The sequence below is a fragment of the Carassius gibelio genome, chromosome B18, assembly GCF_023724105.1.
Source record: "Carassius gibelio isolate Cgi1373 ecotype wild population from Czech Republic chromosome B18, carGib1.2-hapl.c, whole genome shotgun sequence".
NCBI classification, from domain to species: Eukaryota; Metazoa; Chordata; class Actinopteri; order Cypriniformes; family Cyprinidae; genus Carassius; species Carassius gibelio.
Window position 1 is genome coordinate 1,926,699 of NC_068413.1, and position 23,074 is coordinate 1,949,772.

The window sequence follows — 23,074 nt, forward strand, 5'->3', positions numbered from 1 at the left end:
GCAGATGGCGCTAAACTGCAGAAAATGCATTCCTTACCCTGGAAACCCCATAAATAAAGCAGCTGCACTACTTTCTAAAACATATTCGAATCATTTTAAATAGCCATTCAGATTTGTGTATTCGCTATGATGTTTAAATTAATAATTGCCGGTTTATTTAGTATTTTTTATGTAATACTTATGTTTTACATTGCATGATTATATTATTAGCATGAAATCTTTTTGTGTGTTGTGTGTTCTGTTTGCAGTTATGCTTAAGTTATAATGAATTTTAAACACCACTTTTAGAGCCATCTCTGTTCTGCCATCCATTGAAATGTTCTCCTGTGTGTTTTGAGATGACGAATCTCATCTTCATCTACATGCTAATGATAGATTTTCAGTCTTTTGCATTTTCTTTTGACCAGTTAAACGAAATCCCCCATGAAAGAGCTCCTCTGGTGCATATGCATTCATAAGCAGCGTGTTTTGACATGTCGGCCCCAAACAGCGTGAACATCCCTGCCCATCATTCGCTCCCAGTCTTAATTAACACTTGGCAATTATGTGCATTTCCTTGGGGGGCTGATAAATGAAAACTTTAAAGCTGATTATATTCTGCAGACCTGATGTTCTGTCAAGTCAAACTCGACAAAGCATTTCTCTCGGGTTCAACACTAGAAAAGCCCCTTCACACGTTCCTGTAACAGCAGGAAGCAGAGATGCTGGTCTTCAAACCTGTGTCAATGTGACCAGCTCTGGCAGCTTTCAGAGTTTATTTTATCCCCAGTCAACCCTAATCTCATTTATTCTGCTGCCGAACTCGACTTTCCTCTGAAATCCCTCCCTCTGCTCTCCGAAGACCCCTGCTTCTGCTGCTGCTTTACCACACTCATATGCTTTCATGTTAAGCCATGCGTGGGCTCTTTTTGAAAGAACTTCATGAGGATCTTTGCAGCTTGCAGACGGGTGATGACATCATTAGGAATAGATCTGTGACATATGCGGCTCTTTTTCAAAAGTTTTTTACACGGTTATCATCTGTAACTTAAATGAAAACTAAACTGAAATATACTGAAATACAATTTTATATTGTACTATTAATACTTAGTTTTTATATTTTTCATATATATATATATATATGTAAAAACATATAAAATATAAAAACTAAGTATAAATGTATAAAATATGTAAAATATGTATAAAAATTAATTATAAATAATAATATAATTAAATATAAATAAATAATAATATAATTAAATATAAAATAAATAATAATATAATTAAATATAAAATAAGTAAAAATATGAAATAAATTATAACAACTATATATACATATTTAAGGCAAGAAAGTACAGGCAAAAACGTTATGTTTTGATGCACTGGTCAGTTTTGGGGGATATTTGGCTTCATCTAATAATGTGTTGTTACAGTATGGTTGAAAGAAAAACATCCAAAATGTTTATTTATTTATTAAATGTTATTACATTTACACTAAACTTTACAGTATTATTTCTGTCATTTATTTTTATACAGTATTTTATTCATAAAAATAGAGGAGAAATATATTTCCTTCAGTCTGTTGACTGCATTTTCGGATTTATGGACTAATAAAAAGAGAAATCCTCTCAATAAAAACCTTTCAATATAATATTTTCAATCAAAATGAGAATTTTGAACCTAGTTTTGTCCATTGTTCAGATTTCTGTTCTGGACCTAACTAAATTACAAAAACATTTTACTGAAATTCAAATAAAATAAGCTCTTAACCAACTAATACTAGCACTTTAAACTCTTAACAGTATCTCTATGATACTAACCTAAGACTGGTGGTTTATCATCTGAAATGATGTGAGGTTGGTGAATTGTCATTTAGCAGCAGAAGTTTATGGTTTGTGGGTCACTGCGATCTAAATTAAGCCCGGCAACCTTTATGAGACCTTTATGAGTCCTGCGTCCAGCCCTGGGCTTTGTTCTGCATTTTAAATGTCTCATAATAATGGAAAGCACAATTACTTTTTTTAAATAAGGGCTTGATATGTTCCCAGACCTTTTATTGAAATGAAGTTGCAGAACAACTCATTCAGGACATACTGTAATTTTCTACATGAAAAGCTCCAGTGAGGTAGATGTAGATACGTATGTGAGCTGCTTCTTGAAGAAAGCACAGCAGGGGAAGCGTTCAGCAGCAGCTTACCTGGAACAGACGAGTCTTTTGAAGAGAGACGCAGATCTTGCGCTGTGCTTTCATGTGCGATGGACTCTATAGAGACCAGTCACGGCCTGTCATGCAAATTCATCAATACCCCTTCATCCCGCTCACACGGTAACCTGCTGTAGCCATGGATACCGCTGGAGGATGCTGGGATGGCCTGTTTGCAGCATCAAAACAGACGTGTTTTTTTGTTTTTGTTTTTTGGTATCAGAGGATAAATTAATTATTTCAGCACGTTTCTGGACTTTATATAAATTATACATCAGTGCATGTAATACTTCTTATTCAGTATCATATTTTATTATTAATATTACTACTACTACTACTACATTTAAGTTAAATAGTTGATTTTTTTAATTTAGCAAAAAATATATATATTTTTTTATATTATTATTATTATTATTATTATTATTATTATTATTATTATTATTATTATGGCTGGTTATTACTATTTTTCTTAAATACTTTATTTTGAATCTTACATTATATATATATATATATATATATATATATATATATATATATATATATATATATATATATATATATATATATATATATATATATATATATATATATATCCAATAGTAATGACAAATAATATTACAATTATAAAAAATGTTTTTATTTTTATTTTTGTTGTTGTAAATATTATACAGATTTATTATCACATAATATTTGCGTAAATTGTGCAACCCTTCAAAATAATAATAAAAAAATAATAGTTTTATTATTATTATTATTATTATTATTATTATTATTTTAAAACACAAAATTTAGTAATTAATATGATTATGTTATTAGTAATAATATTAATAATAATTGGTATTATTAATATTCAATTTAAATAACGGATCAGCCTTACATTTTATTATGTGGTAGAAAATATGTTTATCATGGGAATAAAAACCTGAATTAACCTTATTTATTTTCTCAGCATGTTTCTGGACGTATTTCAAATTATTCATCAGTGCATGCAGGGTATTTCAAAGAAAAACAAATGTTTTTAAATATTTAAAGAAGTTTGATGTGATGTCTTAGTTTTCTGTGCAACTGTGCAAGATTTATTGCATTGCATTTAAATATCTTGGCCTCATAACTAGTTTGCTAAAATTAGCAGCACATGTTCTGTGAAGATACATCATGGTCTGCAGCTCTTCAGTACGAGTGCAAATATTCAAAGCCACGATTAGCCCAGGATTTGGCTGAAAAGGCTCGCATGGAGAGGGAAAGGGAGAGGCAGAAGGCAAAATAAATGTTTAGAAATTATAATTAAGCGGCTGACATCTCTTTTGGGACATAAATTATTCATGTTTATTTGGAAAAGAGAATTAGCATGTGGTGTTGGGGAGAACGGATGTGTGTGTGTGTGTGTGTGTGTGTGTCTCACAGGAGTGAAGTGATTTGTGAACTGACTGTAACTGACAGATGATGTTCTGATGTTCAGCTTTTACCTGAGTGCTGCTCATGCCGCTCAGTAAATCTTTCAGACCTGTGTGTGTAAAACCAAGTTATTTGATGTGTTACAATGTGTGTAAGAAGGTTTTTGTGAGTGTGTATTATTTTTATATAATCTGCATCACTTCCTGGAATTTAAATTCGCTTCCTGTGCTTGTTCAGAAGATGACGGGCAGTGAAATCAGTCTGGCGTATCTGAACCGGATCAGCAGATGTTCTGTCAGAAACAAATGCAGAAATAGATCTGGTGACACAGAGAGTGAAGCACTGTGTTGGTTTAACGTTTAGAAATGAAGAAATTAAAACCATAATATCAATGTTAGAATAAATGTTACCCATTAATTTTGGTATTGTAATTTTTTTAATTTATAATCATTTTTTTTATTAATTATTAATTATTAATTAATATTTATTTATTTATTTTATTTTATTTTTGGTCATACTGATACATAATCAAATTTTTTGGCCAACCCTGCAAAATGATGACGATGATGAATATTGTTATAAATATTGCTATTTTTCCTTTTTTAATTGAAATATTAAAATAGCAATATTTACTTTTATTCTTTTTACTATTATGATTATTAATAATAGTCATAATGATTGATAAATAATCACAATTTCTGGCAAATCCTGTAAAATAATGATTGTTATTTTTGCTATTTTTCCTTACTTTCAAATGTTTCCCCCCATTGAAATATTACAATAGTAATATTTATTATTATTATTATTGTTATTATTAAATTCATACTGATAAACAATCCAAAGAAAAATGGGGGGGGGGGGTACAGTTATTTACATTTTATTGTTATTATTTAATAATAATAACCATCATCACAATAAAATAATAATACATGACAAAAACAATTTTTTAATTGTGCAGCCCTACAAACGAGAACAGCAAATCTGGAGCTTTTTCAATGGCATTTTGAATAGCAATTTTTAACAGAAGTTAGAAAGTAGATTTATCTCCTCAAATGGTGCAGCCCTAATGTTGTTTGTGTCTATGGCAGAAAACATGTTCTCCGTGTCATATTGTGACACTTACAGAGCTCCTCTAAAGCCACAGACGGTCAGTCAGCTTCTGTGTGTGTGTGTGTGTGTGTGTGTGTGTGTGTGTGTGTGTGTCTGTGTGTCTGTGTGTGTGTGTGTGCTCTGAATACGATCGGTGGACAGAGCCTGATTAAAAATCGCCACACACTTTCAGAGGTCAGCGTGCGTGTGTGTGTGGTTTGTAGGTGAGCCGTCACAGTCGATGGAACAGCTTCATTGGGATGCGCGGCTGAAACACGGGCAGGTCGGTGAGTTTTTCATTCAGGAGGAGAGCGAGGACTCTTCAGTGAGTATGAAGCAGTCAGCTTCTCCTGCAGCATGGAAGCAGCGAGAGTTTATTCATCGTGTTGTTTCAAACCATAAAAATGGCACTTTAATGCATTTCACAAATAACTAGGATTTACAAGTTCTACCTGATAAAATATTTTAGAGCTGGCATAACTAACGTAGAAAAATAAATAAATAAATCATAGACTTTTCCAGATCTAGAAATCATACTTCCATAATAATACAGTTATTTTAGTATCAATTACATACTAGTTTTTATTTATAGTTTTATTTTATGCTTTTTGTTTTAACTTTACATTTTGTTAGTTTTAGCAATTTTTTTTTTTTTTTTTTTTTTTTTTTTTTTGGATAAAGTTGTGTGTTTTTGTCTTTTGAAATGTTATTATTTTTGTAATATGTCAGTGTAGTTTTTGTTGTATTTTTCTGTTTTATTTTCAGTTATTTCAGTGCATCAACTCAAATATTTCCTTGGAAGCTAGCCGAATTAAAACAAACGCTTTTACATTTTATTCTTCAAAATCAGTGGTTGATGAGGCCAAGTAAAATAAGAAATATCTTGGATTGTGATCTTATTTTAATACTTGTTTTATTTTGTCTTGTTTTAAATAATTTCAAGTAAATTATTCTTATACATTGTTATATGTTCCTCTATTGTAAGTTGCTTTGGGTAAAAGAATAGTAAAATAAAAATATAAAAATCTCACTTCTAAACATGCATAAACTTTTCTTTTAGATGCTGTCTTAAAGTTTTTAGTGGCACAGTCATATACAGTTATGAGGAGCAGCATTTTGAGTGTGTGTGTGTGTGTCTCATTAGACTCGTCTTTTTATGGAAGGAAATAGCCCTCAGTCTTTATAGTGTTGTTCAGAGGATATTAGCATCTGCTGCTTTTTACGGCAACAGCTGACAGTGTAAAAACTGTAAAGTATGAAAAAAGTTTGAAAACTCACCTTCATACAGTATCAGCACAGTCAGAACATATTCATTACATCACAAATAAAACACAACAAATGAGAACGGAATCAAAATGTGACATATCTATCTGTCCGTGTGCATAAACTCACGAGTCCTAGTGTGGTTTCTGTGTTGGATTATAGTTGTGCATATTCATCTGATTCATGTGTGTGTGTGTGTGTGTGTGTGTGTGAAGGTCAGTGAAGATCTTAGCACTGTTGCTCTGTTCTCTACAAACCTTTGATCCTCTAGAGAACTGACACACACACACACACACACACACACACACACGTACCTCTCTCACTGTGTCTCACACACACTCAGTGGCAGGTCTGTCTGTGTGTTGTGTCTTTTAAGCAGATGATGTCATCTATGGATAATGTACATATTATTAACAATATAATATAATATAACATAACAACATAACATAATATAATATAACTGTATTATATATATGCATCAATCAATGAACCTAATACAAGTCCATTAGTCTAAAACATTTAATTAAATGAAACATGCCTTAAAAACAATGTGATGGTTAAAATTGACAGTGTTGGTTAAATTTACATCAGCAATTAATATCTTGTTTTACATGTTTCTGTTTAACATGTTAAAAACTGACTTCCTCCTTTTAAAATGTGCAATAAATACTGTGTGTGTGTGTGTGTGTGTGTGTGTGCAGTACAAGCAGGTGGAGCAGTACATGTCCTTCCACAAGCTGCCAGCAGACATGAGACAGCGGATCCATGATTACTATGAGCACAGATACCAGGGGAAGATGTTTGATGAAGAGAGCATTCTGGGAGAACTGAATGAGCCACTAAGAGAGGTGAGGACACACAGATGCATGCTGGGGAATGCATGTTATTTGTGCATGCACTGTATGCACTGAATACCCAGATGCATGAATGCTGCATCCCACAATGCAATGAGCTCACGTTTACCTTTCTTTTCCAATGTGACGACTGAACAGTAAGTGATAGCACAAGTCCTTTTTAATTGATCAGTCTGTCTAAAATGTTTTGCTTTTCATTTCACAGGAGATCATAAACTTCAACTGTCGGAAGCTGGTGGCGTCTATGCCGTTGTTCGCCAACGCAGATCCGAATTTTGTGACGTCAATGCTCACCAAACTTCGCTTTGAGGTCTTCCAACCTGGGGACTACATCATACGAGAAGGAACCATCGGAAAGAAGATGTACTTTATCCAGCACGGCGTGGTGAGCGTCCTCACCAAAGGAAACAAGGAGGCCAAGCTGTCGGACGGGTCCTACTTTGGAGGTACAAATGTATTGCAAAACATGGAATACAAAAGTGGATCATGCACACACACACACACACACACACACACACACACACAGAGTGGAGCTCAGCCATTTCTCCAGCTTTAATATTCATAATGATGGATTAGCTAAAACAAAAGCTTTTTGCCTCTAAGCTTTTGGGACAGTCACAGAATCGTGGGATTGCAGCCGATAAGTGCCCTATTTCTGGGACATTAACACAGATGCATAGCAGGTGCATGTCCGTGTCATTTTGGGGGGTTGGGGGGGTCTTCTGATGCAGCTGTTCTGTTCTTCAGTTTTCATAATTCAAAACAGAGCTGTGGAGATACATAAAATTACAACATGTACAGCTTATAAGCACTACCATTCAAGATTACCTTTCAAATTCAAGTCATTAAAGATTTTTTTTTAAATAAATGAATACTTTTGTTCATCAAGGATGCATTAAACTGATCAAAAGTGACAGTGGAGATTTTTATTTCAAATAAATTGCTGTTCTTTTGAACTTTCAATTCATTAAAGAATCCAGAAAAATCAAACGTTTCACGGTTTCCACAAAAATATGAAGCTGCATGACTTTTATGATTTGCATGACTGCATAATTTTTAACATTGATCTTAATCAAATTCTAATATGCAAATCAGAATATCAGAATGGTTTCTGAAGGATCATGTGACACTGAAGACTGGAGTAATGATGCTGAAAATACAGATTTGATCACAGCAATCAATTACATTTCACCATATATTCAAAACAAAAATATTTTTTTAATCAAATAAATGCAGCCTTTGTGAGCAAAAAAAGTGGTGCATATTTTACATATATTTATAATCTATAATTTAAAGGTGACATTTTACAATGTTTCATTTATTAACATTAGTTAATGCATAAGCTAACATGAACTGACAATGAGCAATATATTTTTTCAGCATTCATTAATCTTTGTTCAATAAAGTTAACCGAAAAAAAAAAAAAAAAAACAGTTATTCATTGTTTTAGTACATAGTGCTTTAACTGATGTTAACAAATCTAACTTAAAAAAAATGTATTACTAAAAGGTGAAATTGCGATTGTATTAATTAATATTAAGATCATTTAAAATTAAGACAATTAGTGTTCCTGTAGCTCAATTGGCGCAATGTTGAGGGTTCGATTCCCCTGGAACACATGATAGGTAAAAATTGATAGCCTGAAAGCACTGTAAGTCGCTTTGGATAAAAGCGTCTGCTAAATGCATAAATGTAATGAAATGTAATTTAATTTAATTTAATTTAATTTAATTTAATTTAATTTAATTTAATTTAATTTAATTTAATTTAATTTCTGTGATGTCACTACTGAAGCTTTGAGACTGTAGGTGTGTCCCAAAATGCATACTAATGCACTTTTCTATGTTTTGCAGTATAAATAGTGTGAGTAAAGTGTTCACACTGAAAATTCAAAAAAGAAAATAACAGTTTTCTGGATGATGCAAAAAAAAAAAAAAAAAAAAAAAAAACGTGGAATGTTGAACATACCGTGCACTCAATTATCTCAGCTTTGATTCTAGCGAAGGGTAATCAGACTCTGATTATGAATGACAAGAATAACCTTATTTAAATCATCTTCTACAAAGTTAAGTGTATAAATGCATAGTGTACAGTGTGTCATTTAGGGCACAGCATTTGTGTGTTCTGACATTCTGTTTTGTCATGATGTAATTTCCCTGTGGTTCCAGATTTATTGGTCACATGACATTAGGTCTCAGGTGATTTGTGGGTAATTTGGTCCAAGCAATGTGAATACAGCCTTAGATGAGGTCAAAGGTCAAGACTACAACTCTTGACACTCTTTCATCTGCTTTATTTCATTGAGTGGTTTCTGTTTAAAGGCATTTAGCCACCTGTGACCCGTCCACCCAAGGCTAATTACAGCTCATGTACTCTTCGCAACCTCTGACCTCATCCTGTGGGATCTAATGGAAATAATGGAAAGATAACATGCAATCCATCTCTGTCCTTAATCTGTATTTCAGATAGCTACATGATCCTGACAATCTTTAAGTCATTTCTGGCACCAGTGCATGCTGGGAAAGGAACAGAAAGCCGTGGAGAATTTGTTTTTAACTCGAGTTATTCACTCATGAAATTAATTTATGTAACGGCTCTTCAGGGGAATGTGAGATTTTACTGTCCTGGTGTCTGTTATTTATCACTTATATGACACTGGCATTGGCCAAAACAAGTTGACTTAGAAGACAGCATAATTATGCTACAGGCTTCACATGGAGAACTTAAACTGCTGTCTATGTAGGCAGCTCAGTGGGGTTTGAAACAGTTCATCACATAAATAAAGGAGTAAGAAACATGCATGAGCTTGTCTTTAAATGGTACACATGAGAACACACGAATGCCCTCGTGATTCCTGTGATTATGATGGCCATCAATGATTCAAATGCAGAGGCTGATGATAATTATGGACATGCTGCTTATACCAAGTCATGTGACTTGCTCTCCATAATGAGGTTGCATGGTTGAGCTTGACTTGATGAGGGATGAATATGAAAGAAGATCAAGATTAAGATAGGCCAAGTTTATTTATTTATTTATTTATAATTTACTTCATTTTTAATTAATTATTTCATTTTTAAGAAAAAGTAATTGTTAATTGTCAATGCTAGGGTATTGTTATGCAGTTGTTGTGGTATTCTTGATTTCTAGGGTGTTCTGGCTGGTTGTTAGGGTGTTTTAAACAGTTGGTGGTTTCTAGGGTGTTCCGGCTGGTTATTAGATTGTTTTGGATGGTTGGTGGTTTCTAGGGTGTTCTGGCTGGTTATTAGATTGTTTTGGATGGTTGGTGGTTTCTAGGGTGTTCAGGCTGGTTGTTAGGGTGTTTGGATGTTTGGTGGTTTCTAGGGTGTTCTGGCTGGTTGTTAGGGTGTTTGGATGTTTGGTGGTTTCTAGGGTGTTCTGGCTGGTTGTTAGGGTGTTTTAAACAGTTGGTGGTTTCTAGGGTGTTCCGGCTGGTTATTAGATTGTTTTGGATGGTTGGTGGTTTCTAGGGTGTTCTGGCTGGTTATTAGATTGTTTTGGATGGTTGGTGGTTTCTAGGGTGTTCAGGCTGGTTGTTAGGGTGTTTGGATGTTTGGTGGTTTCTAGGGTGTTCTGGCTGGTTGTTAGGGTGTTTGGATGGTTGGTGGTTTCTAGGGTGTTCTGGCTGGTTGTTAGGGTGTTTGGATGGTTGGTAGTTTCTAGGGTGTTCAGGCTGGTTGTTAGGGTGTTTGGATGTTTGGTGGTTTCTAGGGTGTTCTGGCTGGTTGTTAGGGTGTTTGGATGGTTGGTGGTTTCTAGGGTGTTCTGGCTGGTTGTTAGGGTGTTTGGATGGTTGGTAGTTTCTAGGGTGTTCAGGCTGGTTGTTAGGGTGTTTGGATGGTTGGTAGTTTCTAGGGTGTTCAGGCTGGTTGTTAGGGTGTTTGGATGGTTGGTAGTTTCTAGGGTGTTCAGGCTGGTTGTTAGGGTGTTTGGATGGTTGGTAGTTTCTAGGGTGTTCTGGCTGGTTGTTAGGGTGTTTGGATGTTTGGTGGTTTCTAGGGTGTTCTGGCTGGTTGTTAGGGTGTTTGGATGGTTGGTAGTTTCTAGGGTGTTCAGGCTGGTTGTTAGGGTGTTTGGATGGTTGGTGGTTTCTAGGGTGTTCTGGCTGGTTGTTAGGGTGTTTTAATGTTTGGTGGTTTCTAGGGTTTTCAGGCTGGTTGTTAGGGTGTTTGAATGTTTGGTAGTTTCTAGGGTGTTCAGGCTGGTTGTTCGGGTGTTTAAATGTTTGGTGGTTTCTAGGGTGTTCTGGCTGGTTGTTAGGGTGTTTGGATGGTTGGTAGTTTCTAGGGTGTTCAGGCTGGTTGTTAGGGTGTTTGGATGGTTGGTAGTTTCTAGGTTGTTCAGGCTGGTTGTTAGGGTGTTTGGATGGTTGGTGGTTTCTAGGGTGTTCTGGCTGGTTGTTAGGGTGTTTTAATGTTTGGTGGTTTCTAGGGTTTTCTGGCTGGTTGTTAGGGTGTTTGAATGTTTGGTGGTTTCTAGGGTGTTCTGGCTGGTTGTTAGGGTGTTTGGATGGTTGGTGGTTTCTAGGGTGTTCTGGCTGGTTGTTAGGGTGTTTGTATGATTGTTAGAGTGTTTAAATGTTTGGTGGTTTCTAGGGTGTTCTGGCTGGTTGTTAGGGTTTTTGGATGGTTGGTGGTTTCTAGGGTATTCTGGCTGGTTGTTAGGGTGTTTGGATGGTTGTTAGGGTGTTTAAATGTTTGGTGGTTTCTAGGGTGTTCTGGCTGGTTGTTAGGATGTTTAGATGGTTGGTGGTTTCTAGGGTGTTCTGGCTGGCTGGTTGTTAGGGTGTTTGGATGGTTGGTGGTTTCTAGGGTGTTGTGGCTGGTGGTTAGGGTGTTTGGATGGTTGGTGGTTTCTAGTGTGTTCAGGCTGGTTGTTCGGGTGTTTAAATGTTTGGTGGTTTCTAGGGTGTTCAGGCTGGTTGTTAGGGTGTTGGTGGTTTCTAGGGTGTTCCGGCTGGTTAATAGATTGTTTTGGATGGTTGGTAGTTTCTAGGGTGTTCAGGCTGGTTGTTAGGGTGTTTGGATGGTTGGTAGTTTCTAGGGTGTTCAGGCTGGTTGTTCGGGTGTTTAAATGTTTGGTGGTTTCTAGGGTGTTCTGGCTGGTTGTTAGGGTGTTTGGATGGTTGGTAGTTTCTAGGGTGTTCAGGCTGGTTGTTAGGGTGTTTTAATGTTTGGTGGTTTCTAGGGTTTTCTGGCTGGTTGTTAGGGTGTTTGAATGTTTGGTGGTTTCTAGGGTGTTCTGGCTGGTTGTTAGGGTGTTTGGATGGTTGGTGGTTTCTAGGGTGTTCTGGCTGGTCGTTAGGGTGTTTGTATGGTTGTTAGAGTGTTTAAATGTTTGGTGGTTTCTAGGGTGTTCTGGCTGGTTGTTAGGGTTTTTGGATGGTTGGTGGTTTCTAGGGTATTCTGGCTGGTTGTTAGGGTGTTTGGATGGTTGTTAGGGTGTTTAAATGTTTGGTGGTTTCTAGGGTGTTCTGGCTGGTTGTTAGGATGTTTAGATGGTTGGTGGTTTCTAGGGTGTTCTGGCTGGCTGGTTGTTAGGGTGTTTGGATGGTTGGTGGTTTCTAGGGTGTTGTGGCTGGTGGTTAGGGTGTTTGGATGGTTGGTGGTTTCTAGTGTGTTCAGGCTGGTTGTTCGGGTGTTTAAATGTTTGGTGGTTTCTAGGGTGTTCAGGCTGGTTGTTAGGGTGTTTGGATGTTGGTGGTTTCTAGGGTGTTCAGGCTGGTTGTTAGGGTGTTTGTATGGTTGTTAGAGTGTTTAAATGTTTGGTGGTTTCTAGGGTGTTCTGGCTGTTTGTTAGGGTGTTTGAATGTTTGGTAGTTTCTAGGGTGTTCAGGCTGGTTGTTCGGGTGTTTAAATGTTTGGTGGTTTCTAGGGTGTTCAGGCTGGTTGTTAGGGTGTTTGGATGTTGGTGGTTTCTAGGGTGTTCAGGCTGGTTGTTAGGGTGTTTGGATGGTTGGTAGTTTCTAGGGTGTTCAGGCTGGTTGTTAGGGTGTTTGGATGTTGGTGGTTTCTAGGGTTTTCTGGCTGGTTGTTACGGTGTTTAAATGTTTGGTGGTTTCTAGGGTGTTCTGGCTGGTTGTTAGGGTGTTTGAATGTTTGGTGGTTTCTAGGGCATTCTGGCTGGTTGTTAGGGTGTTTGGATGGTTGGTGGTTTCTAGGGTGTTCTGGCTGATTGTCAGGGTGTTTGGATGGTTGGCGGTTTTTAGGGTGTTCTGGCTGGTAGTTATGATGTTTTGGATGGTGGGTGGTTTTTAGGGTGTTCTGGTTGATTGTTTGGAAGTTTTGAATGGTTGCTAGGTTTTTTTCTGGGTGTTTTGATTGGCTGTTTTCTTAAGTCAAAAGAGTCATGCATCTTCAAGTCTTTTTTCTGGTCTGTTGATTTGTTTAAACCAATGACTCTAACTATGAGCCGCAGCACTAGTGATGCTCTGCACTACTGAGTATTAAACAGTCTCTCTGATGTGCTTTATTTTGACACGCACACACTGCAGGTGGACCATGGCTGTAATTCATGTGCTGTCAGACTCTGGATAAAAGCTTCAATCTGCAGTAGGATCTCAGAGCACAGCAGGAGTGTGTAGCATGCATGTGTGTGTGTGTAGATCATTCTTAGTTAAATGTCATGATCGGGAGAGTTTGATTCGTTCTGATCTGGAAGCAGGATTTTTTCAGGAAAATCCCTCAGATCTGAGCCATCTCAACCTGTTTCTGTCTGAGGAGGAGAAGGGAAATTGAACATGGTGTCTCATCAGTTCTATCATCTTGTGATATGAGACAGACAGAATCACACGAGTGTGTGTGTGTGTGTGTGTGTGTGTGTGTGTGTGTCAGAACAAGTTTAAAAGTGGAGGAAGTGAATATGAATTATGTCGGGCATACCTTGCTGGGTACTGTAACATCACTGAACCATCCATTCACGTAAGTCATTTATATTCAAGAGGCAAGCCTTCACTTTGGATTTGTAATTTAGGTCTTGTGCACATTTTTAAGTTGAAAGGCCATCAGGTCACATCACACTTATCTAGTATTGAGAATGAATATTAGACCAACTTTGATCAAAAAAATAAAAATAAAAAATCATGGTATTTTTCTGATGCCTTACATCTCCAAGATGTTTTTATCTGGAGACCAGGGTTGTGGTGGCGGAGTCAGAATGTACAATAATAATAATAATAATAATTATTATTAGTATTATTATTGTGTGTGTGTGTGTGTTTGAATTGTGGTTTTGCCAAAAGCAGTGAGTGAGGCTGCTGTGCGTATAATCCTCTCACGATTCAAGCTCTGTGACTCTCATTACACACTGACACATTGAGAGTTTTACAGGGAATGTGTTGCACAGGTTCACTGACTCAGTTTCCTCATTTATTTTGGCTTATTTTTGTTTGTTCCTTTTTTAAGTCCTAATGTCCCTGTCCATTAAAACCAGTGGAATTATGCGGAAATGACAGGATATTAGAATTAGTGTTGAAGTTCAAAGTCTAATGCAGCCCATTTCTGAATAGTTTCTATTATTTTGAATACTCTGGGTAATATGACATACAACATGCATAAAATGCAATAAGATTTTACAGCAGCTTTAAATGTGACTTTTCCAGTCAATTTTAGTTTTATAATGTATTATCAACCCTTTTTGTTGTTAAATTTCCAAAAACATTATATGATTATATTTATACTGTTATGTTAGCATGCTGTTGTTGTTTTTTTTTCTTCTTTTTTTTCTGGAGTTGCATATAAATATGGCATATAAGCAATAATTGCATGATTAATAAACCATTTTTGAGATTATGTTTATATGTCCCTGGCTCTGAAGTCTTTGTGATGCTTAGTTTGTCCACTTAAATGTTTAATAACAAAAACATGATTGCACAGCACAGTTAAAGGAAAAGTTCACCCAAAACTTTGCTAGGACCCATTGATTTCCATGGGAAATATTATAGAAGTCAATGGATGCTGGCAACTTCTCGATAATCAACAGTCTTCAAAATTTCTTATTTTTGGGTGAACTATCCCTTTAACATAATCCTCACACACACACTTTCTCTCTTCTCCATCATGGTAAACAATCCCAGTATTCCATCAGATTATTCCAGCAGGATTTCCTGCTGGATGTTGATGTTGTTTTATTTTGATGAGTCAGAGATCAGCTGTTGAAGGCATCACGCTAATGGAAACGCTGCCATGAGCTAAACTGGGGTTAGTGGGAGATCACAAAATCATTCTGGAACAAATCCACAGTCACTTCTGTGTGTCCGGGCGGCATGTCATTCCAATGCCACGTCAAACAGGAAAATATTACTCAGGGACAAATACAAACGAGCCAATAGTTGTCGTATTGTAAGAATACTGAGTATTATTGATTAGTGCTACGAATCTTACCATTTGATTCAGATTCAGGGAGTCGTGTTCACAGTTCTCGATGCTTTGTAAAGTGGTTCAGCATATGAATAGTTAATAAAATAGAATTAAAAATAAAATTATAATGTTGACTTTCTGTCACGTCTTTGAAAAGAATAGTTTGGTGTCTTTAATTGATGATGATAATTGATGTCTTTTCCCCCATCCCTATCATTGATGTTTGACACTTAAGAAGCAGAGAGGATTGTGGGTATTGGTTGTTTAGCAGCCAGTGGTTTTGCTCTTCTCTGGAGGGCAGCAGAGGGCAGTGTTGCCAGTTCTGCTCCCCGATAAATGGGGCGTAATTCTGCTGATCTGCCGTGACATATGAGCTCTGCCAGTCCTCTAAGCTCTGAGTGGCATTTAGTGCTTCAGATGTGGATTACAGAACATTTTTAATCCAAAAAAGGGGACGAAGAGTTGTTTTTGACCGTGTGTTTGTTTTTTCCTTGATAGAAAGTCAGTTTGATCAGCTCTGTGTGTGTTTGGAGAGAATGTGATCAGAAGTGTGTTTTCTGGTCTGCACACACAGGTTCACCGAAGGTTCATGCTGAAGAGTGTTGTGGAAGCTCAGTGTCATTTCTGGCAGAATTTGATGGAGTTGTCTGTGTCATGCAGCTTTAATTTGTGTGTTTGTGTGTGTGTGTGTGTGTGTGTGTGTGTGATTGTCTACAGGAGCAATGTGAGATGAGCTAAAAGAATAATTTACGTTGATACAAGTAATGATGGAATTGTCATTTTATAATTAATTTTTTTTTTTGGTAAATTCCATTTAAATACAGTAATTTCAGTTTAATGATTTAAAGATTTAATTACTTCCTCAAGTTTTACATTGACTTCTTGAATTAAATAAAAAAATCTGAACAAATACTATATTCTCTCAACCTTTCCATCATAAAATGTTTATAATTGCCTTCTATAAATGCAAATATTTTATAATAATATTTATTATAATTTGCAGTTTTAACCTAAAGATTTTTTTTTATGATATTGCCAGCTTGATTGTTTATGCATTTTATGAATGCAGTTTATTATAATTATAAATGCTAAGGATAAAAATAAAATAGTCATAAATTCAATGATAATAATATAATTACAATTTGCATTTATAACCTTTATAATAAAATATATAATAACAACTCTGCGAGTATCAAATACTTATAAATACATTTTTTATGCAAATTATCATAGGCTAATTATAAATGCAAGTAATAATAAATTATCATAATAAAATTGTTTATATTAATTTATTTTATATTATAATTTGAATTTAAAAGTTCAAAATATATAATCTTACAACAATAAATGCTTATAAATGCATTTGATAAATGCAATGTAGTATAATTATTTAATTCATATAAATGCATTTATAAAAATGTACTTGTATAAAAAAATATTATTATAATTCCATCAATACGAAATAACTATTTTTTTTTAATATAATTTTTTTGTCAGAATAAATGCAAATAATAAAAAATGATCATATAAAATGCATTTATAATAATTTATAATTTATTATAATTTGCATTTAAACCTAGAAGATGTTTATAATAATTGATTATAATTTGCACTTCTTAGAACTCTGCAGGATAGAAGTGCACACTGATGTGTTGATGTCTTCTCTCGTTCAGAGATTTGTCTGCTGACACGAGGCAGACGCACCGCCAGCGTCCGGGCCGACACATACTGCCGTCTGTACTCTCTGTCTGTGGATAACTTCAATGAGGTCCTGGAGGAGTATCCCATGATGAGGAGAGCGTTTGAGACCGTCGCTCTGGACCGCCTGGACCGCATCGGTAAGAAGTTTAGCACATTACTAACACAGCAGCAGTGAAATCAGTATTTATTTTTATTATTCTGAAGACTGATATGTTCTCTTTATTCCTGAACACTCGTATCCTCTTGCTTGCTGCAGTTTTAAGCCCACGCTGCTCTCAGTCACTCAGAACGTACAGACACTGGTAATTAATTACAGATTAAATAGATCTGCATCTGTATTGAAATGAATTGAGGTTCACACAGGTTGATTGTGCCCCTGCGGTGTAGCACTGCTTAATCACTCCTCTTCCTATCAGAAAATGGACTCAACTCTAATCCAATTTGTAGTTTAGCAGATTATTTAGAAGAAAAAAAAAATTATTGAATTATTATTACAGTATTGTTTCAGACAGTCTGCATTGGGACATTCTAGGCAGGACAAAGAGCTCACCTTAAAAATAATATCTTGTTTTGTTTATATGTATTATATATTTGTGTGTGTGTGTGTGTATATATATATATATATATATATATATATATATATATATATATATATAATATAAAAACAAGACATTATTTTTAAGGTTGTATTGTATATTTTACACACACACACACACACACACACATATAAATAAATATATATATATTTGTATAATTATATATATTATATATATTATTACATAATTATATATATTATATATATTATTAAATATTTCACATATATACATATACACGTAATAATATACTACAATTTATAATTTGTTATATTTATAAATTAATTATAAATGATTATATATGCATCTAAGGATTTATTATAAAGGAAAGATATGAGATAGATAGATAGATTTTAAAGGCATGCTATGTTTAATTTTGGCTTGTTTTTTCTATTATTGTATTGCCTGAAGAGCAAAAGTCTCTTATGTCGTGCTTGGCTCTGCACCATGTCCAGTTTGAGTACAGTAGTAAGTGATAGTGTGATATTACCAAACATAGCAAAGTGCCCTCTGCTCATCCAGGCTCTTGGCCTCTTGTTTATATCAGTCTGGTGTAAGGTAAAGGTCGTGTCTGCACTCTGTATTTGTACTCTTTCTTATCTGAGACTGAGCAGTCAAACGCAGGCAGGTCAGCCTGTAGAAATGATCTGCCCCCTGCTACACTGAGATATTTCCATTCGGCCTGTGTCCTCCTCACCGCGAGCGGCCCCTCCGTCTCTGATTGTGCTCAGAGCTGTCCTGAGGCGAGCCCGGGCTCCAGGACTGTTTAACAGGGGTGATGTGGTGTGTGAGATGAATCAAAGCGCTGTTGAAACAGTAGACATATCGAGCAGAATGCTGCATTTGATATTTTATATTCAAGCGGTCGCCTGAGGGTGAATAATAAAATTTTTAGTGGGTATTAATAAAAAAAAAACATGATCACTTTGAAGGAAGAATGCAAGCCGCTAAAATACTAACAAATTACTCAGTATAGACATTCATACACCTTAGACATCATATTTATATACCATAGAATTATAGAACAGAATATAGTTACAATAAAACTATGGTAATACCATGCTATGATGTCCAAAAAAAGGTACCATGACACATTGATGGTACTGAACAAATGCCATATTTACATATCATAGAATTATAGTATGGAAACTACAGTAGTACCATGCTATAATGTACAATAACGGTAATCCGATTGATTAGAATGATTAGTATATTCATATACTGTAGAATTATAGAACAGAACAACAAAACCATGATATTACCATGCTATCATGCCCACAAAATAGTAATACAACAGTACTTGTTCTTAGTGTTGTTAATAAAAGATATATTTTCTGCTGACTACAAATTAGATTTTTTGGTCTTTCATCTCTTAGGGAAGAAGAACTCTATTCTCCAGCACAAGGTCCAACATGACTTGAATTCAGGGGTTTTGAACTACCAGGAAAGTGAGATCATCCAGCAGATCGTGCAGCATGATCGGGACATGGCTCACTGCGCCAACCTGATGCAGAGTCCGTCGCCGCCTGCTCCTCCGTCCCCTACTCCCGTCATCTGGGCTCCCCTGATCCAAGCGCCTCTACAAGCTGCTGCCGCCACCACATCAGTTGCTATTGCACTAACCCACCACCCCCACCTCCCCGCATCTCTCTTCCGACCTCCGGTGTCCATTCTGGGATCGAGAAACGAGCCGCCCAGCCGCCTAAAGAGGTTTCAGACAATCACACCAAAACCAGGAGGTCCCGAATCAGCTGGTGACTCTCCATCCGGTTCCCCATCAAAGATTCGTCCGGGAGTCGATACACCAGTTCTCGCAGCCCTCCGGATGCAGCACTCATCAGGAGCAACCGGCAAGCAAGCCGGAATTTCGTCATTCCCATTTGGAAGCTTTTCTTCTTCATCGGCGTCTCCGACTTCTAGCACCGCACAGCTCCATTCGCAGCCAATACAAAAGCAAGCCGTCGCTCCCAACACTTCTCCCCAACTGGGACATCTCCAACGAGGATTTCCAACTGGGATCTTGGCTACGACCTCATCGAACACTAGCCCTCTTACCACAGGCTTGTTCAGCCATGCACCCGGTCAATTGCTGCATGGCCAACCCCCACCAAAACCATCTCAAACAAGCTCCCTGCAGCAATTTGCTTGCGGAGGGGGCAAGACTTCCACTGGGTTGAACCTCTTCCACACTCCCCCACCCGGATCCCCTGCTTCCAGCCATTCCCAAGCCCCTGAGAGTTACATGTCATCACAGATGCCTCCTGCTTTATCCTCTTGCCTTCCTTTGGAAAGGTCAGCACTGGCCTCGCTTGCACAGTATGGCTCAGCGAACACCTCGCCCTGCTACACCCCTCTAGCCCCGAGTCCGACCATCCAGAGCCCCGTCACGGGGAGAACTTTCCACTACAGTGACCCTTCCAGCACCGCCGGCTCCCACACCTCCCTTCTCCTCCCGCAGTCCTCCTGCCCTGGCCAGCTCCCGGGTCACCACTCTTCCGGCACAGACTCTCCGCTGGGCCGCTTTTATGAGGATTTGAACATACTGTCAAGCTACCATCCTGTAGAGGCACCAGGTCAGTCTTCCCCTCGGGAGCCCGGATACTGCCTCTCGCCGTATTCGTCCCCGACGCTCACCCCCAAACCCTGTAGCTCGGTATCAGGGTACATGGTCAGCCCCGTACAGACTTCACCAGGCTCTCGAGGCCAGGCTTGTTCGATAGGGACGTCACCTGCACTTTCTCTTCCACGCGCCTCTGACGGCCGCCCGTCTGAACTAGAACTGCTCCGTTCGAAGCTCCCTTCCAATTTGTGAGACTAAATCACACCCTCCTAAATCTGTATTAGCGATCTTCCTCTATGTGGCGTTTTCTTTCATTATCTCCGTATTGGCACTGTGTTTTAATCATTTTAAATATCAAAATATTACTGTGATTTAAAAAAAATCGAGTTTATCGACTTAGAGCTTTAGATTTCTCTTTCGTTTTGCTTCGTTAACCTCCTTTTTCACTCATGAATATATACATATATATATATGGAATTATATATTTAAATATATGTTATTCAGTCTATAGGAGGGTGTGAAATGCTACAAATATAGTATGAAGACCTAAAGGACAATTGTTTATTTTATACCTATGCCAAATGCATCTGTAAGAGTTTGGTTATTAATACTGATGTGGACAGGAAGACTCTTTTGCAGGAACCTATGCACTCACTCCTGAATATGAAAACTGACTTTTGTCTGATCCAAAACACCTTTTTAGTCACCCTAATGAGGATCACATATTGCTGATCTCGAGTCTAAGGGGTTATTTAAGGAATTGTACCTGTTTATTAATCCTGAAAATGCTTTGGGACCTTCTGAGGTGGAGAGGAGAAGATAGGAAAACCAAAAATATTTCCAATCAGCATTCTCTTTAGCATTCCTTGTTTGTAGTAATATCAGCGGGCGATGGTTCGAGAAACGTCCCAACTAAATCACAGTTCACTTGTGTCTTCCAGAATCATACGACAGTGTAGCCCTGCAGACTGTGTGTGTGTGTGTGTGTGTGTTACATCTTGATGCAAGTGGCAATCAAGTTAGACTTACCAAGAATAGTTTTGCCTTGTCACAGCAGAGAAGAAATGGAAAGCCTCCCTGCAACATTTCTTGTTTGTACATAAAATAAGCCACCAACATTAGTTAAAAAGCTGCTCGAAGGTGATTTTGTTTGTTTTTCTATATCTTTAGCTGCTAATTAATTAGATGGAATGGAGTGAAGGATTCTGAATGTACCGTGTAAGTCCAAACTATGATGATCAGTCTGTTCAAGGCTGGTAATTGAAGATCTTAGCAGACTTCTGTCACACACACCTGAGTCCCTCACAGGTCATGACTCTTAGCCTCAGCGTTCTGATATAAAAGGGCAGACAGTCACATTTCTGGCGACCTTTGACCCTTGTCAGTTTGAGAACAGGACGACCATCGTCAGACAGATGGGCTGGCATTGAAATGATGTACAAACCAGTTTAAGAAATAATAATAATAATAACACACACTAACGTTCAAACGTTTGCAACCAGTAAGTTTAAGATATTGTTTAACATAAACATATTTAAAAATGTAATTTATGCCTGTAATGGCAAAGCTGAATTTTCATAAACCATTAGTCCAATCTTCAGTATCTCACGATCCTTCAAAAAATAATTCTTATATTCTGATATATTATCAATGTTGGAAACAGTTGATATTAATTTATTAGTATTAACATTTTTTTTTTAAATGGAACCTTTGATACTTTTTTTTCAGAATTCTTAGATGAATAAAAAGTAACAAATCTTTTGTAACAATATAAAAGTCTTTACTATCACTTTTGATCACTTCTTTAATTAATAAAAAGTATTAGTTTCTTAAAAATAAAAAAAAGGTTTAAAGATCTTACTAATCCCAAACTTTTGAATTCTAGTGCACAATATACAGTATACTTTTAATGCCTGATCTGCAAATGGATTGTTGACAAGAAATTATTCTTTTCCATTGTCTCAAAAATATTTTTTTACTTTTAGCATACAGAAAGTCAAAATTTATAATTTTTTTATAAGTATTTAGTTTATTTATTCTTATATATAACATTACTTTTACTTAGTCCTGCAGTTTGAGAGATTTTGACATTTTGTGGCAGAAAGGAGTGCTAAAGTCCCTACTAACATACTAGAGAGTTCTTGGTCATTGCGGAGGACAAACAGCCGTGGATCTTTCTGTCAGAGAAATCGTTTTTCTCACTAAGTCACTGTGTTATTTCTAAATGCCTATTTGAGTTTTTTTCTCCCTGTTCTTTCTCACCCTCAGTGTGTTTCGAAGTGAAATACAGCGTTTATACACACCTGAGAGCGTCTGACCTGAGGAAAGTTCACAAGTTGTGAAAACTCTGCAAAGCGAGATGGGGGGAGAAAGGGAGATGGAAAGCACAAATGCAACGAGACACTGATGTATTGAGGAGGTGATGTGTGCTGACTGGCAGCCAGGGGCCCGGCAGGTAGGCAGGACCCCCACGGGCCGCTCACCGTGATGAGAGGTTTGTTCAGGGACCCTCCGCGTGTCTTGTGATTGTTTCTCAGAAATTTCCGGAGGGGGTACAGTATTGATTGTGGAGTATTTGAGATTTTTTTTTTTTTTGTGACAGTTACATATAAATAAAACACAAAGGGAACTGGAGGGAGCTGAACCTGTTTTGGCTGATGGAAAGTAGAAAGAGAAGGAATCACGGTGAACGACTGACTGATTAGAGAAGCGAAACACGAAATCCATAGCAGAGCCGTCAAACAACATACTGTCACTCCATTGAATCAGAGCGTCCAGTTCAGAATCAGATTTGCTGACAATTTCAGATTTCAAGTATCAGAATCATTGTCAGATGTTTTGTTTTAAATGCAACTAAAATCTTTCCAGAAGATGCAAAGGAATGCATTGAAATGACTCTTGTCTCATCCTGTCTGCTTTGAGCAACTGGCGACTGATTCTCTTTTAAGAATTCTGGGTGTTATTTATGGAACATGAGCAGAACATTTGTTTAAATCTCTACCATACAAAACACTTTCAATGCTCATCAAGGCTGCATTAATCTGATCAAAAATACAGTA

The 23,074-nt window shown here is 36.8% G+C and overlaps 1 protein-coding gene across 1 annotated transcript in view; it reads left to right on the plus strand.

Moving 5' to 3' along the window:
* Positions 1–20,454, plus strand: part of LOC127977701 (potassium/sodium hyperpolarization-activated cyclic nucleotide-gated channel 3-like) — a 61,849-nt gene extending 41,395 nt beyond the window's left edge. Inside the window, exons 5-8 of the mRNA XM_052582710.1 lie at positions 6,631–6,777; positions 6,989–7,229; positions 16,835–16,999; positions 18,832–20,454. Coding sequence (XP_052438670.1) covers positions 6,631–6,777; positions 6,989–7,229; positions 16,835–16,999; positions 18,832–20,267 — 1,989 coding nt within the window. The 3' untranslated portion in view covers positions 20,268–20,454. The remainder of the gene's footprint in view (positions 1–6,630; positions 6,778–6,988; positions 7,230–16,834; positions 17,000–18,831) is intronic.
* The last annotated feature ends 2,620 nt before the right edge of the window (positions 20,455–23,074 follow it).